Source organism: Limulus polyphemus, unplaced genomic scaffold (assembly GCF_000517525.1).
Source record: "Limulus polyphemus unplaced genomic scaffold, Limulus_polyphemus-2.1.2 Scaffold650, whole genome shotgun sequence".
NCBI classification, from domain to species: domain Eukaryota; kingdom Metazoa; phylum Arthropoda; class Merostomata; order Xiphosura; family Limulidae; genus Limulus; species Limulus polyphemus.
In genome coordinates, this window is record NW_013666260.1 from 441,611 (window position 1) to 446,442 (window position 4,832).

The window sequence follows — 4,832 nt, forward strand, 5'->3', positions numbered from 1 at the left end:
TCTAAGTTGGCCAAAACTAGTGAGATATTATTATGCTTATGGCTGAAAATATCGTCAACAGCAATGGTATTCAACTGATGAAATTATGCATTTTAACCTTTATAAATAAGAATGTATTTGATTAGCTATACTCACTAATAGGTTGAATTTTAGTTTTATTGAAGACGTAGTTTTCTCTGTTAAGAAGTTAATATTAATTGTATTGAGTTATATATTTGTACCACTTAAATATGTTTTGTGAATTTGTAAATGTTATGTTGCCTCAGCAATATTAGCTTTACTAGGAGGTTTTCTCATTTGGTATGTTTTCTTTTTTATCTCCTGGACATACACGTGCTTATTAAGCCTAAATCAAGCTCATATTTTTTTTCTGTTGAACTGATGATTGCTGCATTTCACTATCCTAGAGGCTAGAATATGTTGTTTAACCATTTAATTTAATACAATAATGATATTTCATTTTTGTAGTGCACTTTGTATCACACTTTCAGTCTTTCCCAATCAGAGATTTCTTGGCTTTTTACTTAAAAGTGATTACTTGAGTGATAATTTATAACCATGGGGGCTGATTGTCTGTTATTCAGATGTTATGTTTACAGCTTTGAAAAGTGGACTTTATTCACTTAAATATGTTTTCCTTAACCTTTTTACCATGTTTTTCATTTGTTTTATTAAACATTTAGGGCCAGGCTTTCTTAAATGTCCAATTTGATGTCACCAGTGTTCTGGGACAAATTTCTCTTACACAAACATATAATAATTTCTAAATGATAGATGATGGACAGTGCTTTTCAAACTTATTTAATATGTTGAGTTTGTGTTAAGTTTTTCCAGCAAACCAAGGAAATATACAGTGGTGGGGTGTGAAGTTTTCGTTAATCCAACATTAATTTTAGAAATATTGAAGTATTCCACAATCAAATATATTAGATTGCTTGGTGGATAGTTTCATGTTAAAAAAAATATTTGTATATCAAGCAAACATAAATAAAATCAATTCCTTGGATGATTATAACAGGAAAAAAGACAGTGTAATGATAATATTACATTAAATATATTTGACTTGTGATTACTACATATAGCGTCAAGATTACCTTTTCCGGGAACTTTTGCCTCTGGAGAAGAAGTTTCACAACATCCGTCTGTCTCGTTGGAGGCTTTCTACAATCTGGGGAGGAGCGAGCTTGCTTAAAATGCTTCTTCATTGTAGGTAACAATGTAATTTAGTGTTTGTGACTGAAAAATGTAAAAATACAATACACTGACCTGTTGAATCTGATAAACAACTTCTATTTTTATCTGTTTAAAATATTTTCATAAGTGGATACAATTTGAAGAATTATTTCAAAATCAACATTAAATATGACAGAACAACTGACGATATGTTCCTTTTAATATTACGACACAAAAGCTTTTCAAAACAGTTTTCACATAAAAACACTTACTTTATGGGAAAATCACTTTCACTGAGATTTAACACATAGTCCCACTTCCACTCCTGATAATCAAGCAAGTCACTGATATGAAGAAAAATGAAATGTAAATATAAATCTTTCTTTTTTAATACCTAAAATGTATGTCTTTAAAATAAGCTTAAAGTAATCCTAATGAAGTTAATAATTTCTAGATTTGTATATGTAGAGAATAATACAAAATTTAAAAAAACTTAAGTGATTTTTCTTGCAAATAAGAAAAGAATGATTTTTGTAATGTGTTCAATTCATTCATAATGTTTCTACTTATATGCTGCTATATATATATATATAATGATGCAGAAATATTTATGTAGTACTGCTACTTCATGTACACAGAAATCAGTTTTATTCATTGTGCTCCAATAAAGAGTTTCACATTAAGTAATGCTACTCACCTCTCTTTACCATAAAGAGCTATTACCTCATGCACACTGTCCTGTAAATTCCTGTGCATGCCACAAGCTTTTAACAAAGCTCCCACCCCTACACTTTTATTGTGCCAGTCTGTTGTGTCAGCCCCCAAAGTGGCACAGCAGTATGTCTGTGGACTTACAACGCTAGAATATTCGGGTTTCGATATCCGTGGTGGGCAGAGCATAGATAGCCCATTGTGTAGCTTTGTGCTCAATTAAAAAAACAAACAAACAAACAAAACTGTTATGTCATCTTCTTTCGGCTATAGCTCTTCACCAATAGGAGGGTAACACATCGTATAAATGCAGTAATCTTCATAAGCTCTAGCATGTGAATACAGACCTATTCTTTCTTTGGCACTGCTTGTTTTTAAAACAAATTTTTTCATAAGATTTACCAGAATTTGTGCACTTATATTATTATCTGAAACAGTAATACTAAATTTTAAAATTATCAGTTAGAACTTTCATCTGCATTCTTTTCAATTTTATTTTATTTTAATAAACCTTGTACTTTTGGCAACACATGTCCCAATGTCTGTTCCACTTATTTATTTCAACATAGGTTTTGTCTATTACTTTCAAGGTTTTCATTAAGCTTATGCATCATTACCATACCTGATTGACTCTCTTTCTGACTAATACAAAAAAAGGCCATCAAAACATTAGTTTTGTGGTTTAACTGGATTGTGCATTCACGTTCCTATGATTCTGACATCATTTGTAGTTTTAAACACTCACTAACATGAACCAACCAATACTGCAGTGGTTACTAGAGACACTCTGATGGTCAGTAATATTATGGCCTTGGTGCACCAGGTGGCTACTTCCATTTTGATCTTGGATCCAGGATTCCCAACCTCTTGCTTTTTTTTACTTTAACTGAGTATTTTACCATCATTGTTTCCATTTCTGTTTTTGCTTCTCATTCCCTCTCTCTGACATGGATCAGGTAGTGCCACCTTTATCCTCCACTGCTTGGATTCCACAGGTATGTGTCTTTTGTTTTATTTTTCATCCAGTAATTTTTTGCTGAATCTCAGGCTCCCTTTTTGCATGATCCTCCTTTATCTGATTTTTTATTTTTGTTTAATGATTTTCTCTTTTTTCTATCCCTTTTCTTTATCTCCATTTACTCATCTTCTTCTTTTCTTCAACATCTTTGTTCATTTTCATACTTCTTCATTTGGAGGCTTTTCATCATGACCATATCATCTTTACTCAGACAACTTGCACATACCTGTTTTAAATCCTGCCCTTAGTTTTATTCCATTTGTCCCGGTTACCTTGATATACTTGTTTCTGGAGTGTCTTTTGTCATGTTGCTTTACTTTGATTTTTACTTTCTTCATTATCCTCTCTAGGATCTGTCTTACACATTTTCTTTGGGATGTGTTTTTTTTTTTTTTGGTATTTCTTATACATCAGTATCTTGAGTTGATGTTGCTCTTTTGCAGTCATTTCTACTCATTTTGGTTTCTTGCCCTTGGGACCAGGGACCCAACCAGGTTTCTCAGCATATATGACCTTGTGGAGTTGCTATCTTTTCTGTTCCTTGTTTTTTTTGTTACTATCCACTGTCCCCCTTCTCTTTGAGAGCTGGCTGACCATCATGGATCTTAGAAGAAATTTGTTTCTGGTGCCACCATGTTGCAGTGGTCCTGTGGAAGCTCTGTTCTTCCACTTTGACCATTGGTGGACTCTCTTTGCTATAGCCTATTGAGTTCTGCAGTTCTCAGGGTTATTTTTTGTACCTTTACTATCCACCTCACCTGTCTCAACTGCCAAAAGACGATTTATCAACCTTCTTGTGGAGTTTTACTACCATTTTTTTTATCATTATCACAAAAATAGGAGGTTATCTGCTAAATATCAGTCTGTCCCACTTGACCCAACTTTGGTTCCCATCTGACCCATTGCAAAAAAGATGGAGCCATAGCAAACTCAAAGGGAAGAACTGTGAACAAAATGTTCAACCACTGCAGACAAATGTGAAAGGTGGTCATATAAGTTAGGATGTGGAGAAAGTGTTTGAGAACCCAAATCGATCATCCATCAAAAAATGAGAAACTGTTAATTTGGAACCGAGGGAACTCTTACTTGATCCCTCATGAACCTGGATGTCCTTCTTCTCCTACCTTACCCAGACTTGCATCTGTCTGGAGACTTCAGGACTCAGAAGTCAGTCTGTAAAATCCTTCAACTTAAATATGTGGGTTTCCATACCCATGGTGAGTGTTGCACAGGTGCTACATTTTTTTGGTTATGTGCTTGATGCTAAACAATCATACAACCTCACCTTTCCACTGCTTTTGTTATGGTGAGGTGCAGTTTTGAACACCAGATCCATTTCCAACATCTGGTCTCCAAAGGCAAGATTTATCTTTCTAAACATCCTTGAGCTTATGGTTGCTTGCAGGCCTGCCATCATCTTCAGTCTTGTCTGTCTGCATTTCTTATCATGCTCAGTTCAGACACCTCCGTTGTTTTTTACTTCCTCAGACAGGGAGGCATTTGCTTCTAGGATTTCTGTTTTCTTGGCTCTGTACATTTTCTTTTGGGCTCATGACTACCACATTCAGTTAATCTATCGTGTCTCAAAAGCTTAGTCCATGATGATGGATTGACTCCCTCACCTAGGCCTGGATCTATACCATATTGTGATTTATTCATCCATTGATGTTTTCTTTGGATTTGTTCCCACTATGGGCATTCTATCACTGTTTTTCCACCTCCCCTTTGCTACTCACTTCCACTCATTTAGTACCCAATCCAAGACTCTACAATTCTGGCTGAAGATGCTTTGTGTCTGGGGGGTGAGCCACTCTTCAGGGAAGCTGTCTGTGACCTCCAGGAGGTGCTGATTTGAATTTTCATTCTGAACTGGGATATTCTGTGAGAATTTAGACTCCATTTTTCCTACTCCTTCTTTCACTAGAGCTTG

The 4,832-nt window shown here is 34.9% G+C and overlaps 1 protein-coding gene across 1 annotated transcript in view; it reads left to right on the forward strand.

The window, feature by feature from the left end:
* The window catches only part of LOC106459706 (xylosyltransferase 2-like), a 55,461-nt gene that overhangs the window by 18,620 nt on the left and 32,009 nt on the right, over positions 1-4,832 (forward strand). The window contains exon 6 of the mRNA XM_022386230.1: positions 1,083-1,210. Coding sequence (XP_022241938.1) covers positions 1,083-1,210 — 128 coding nt within the window. The remainder of the gene's footprint in view (positions 1-1,082; positions 1,211-4,832) is intronic.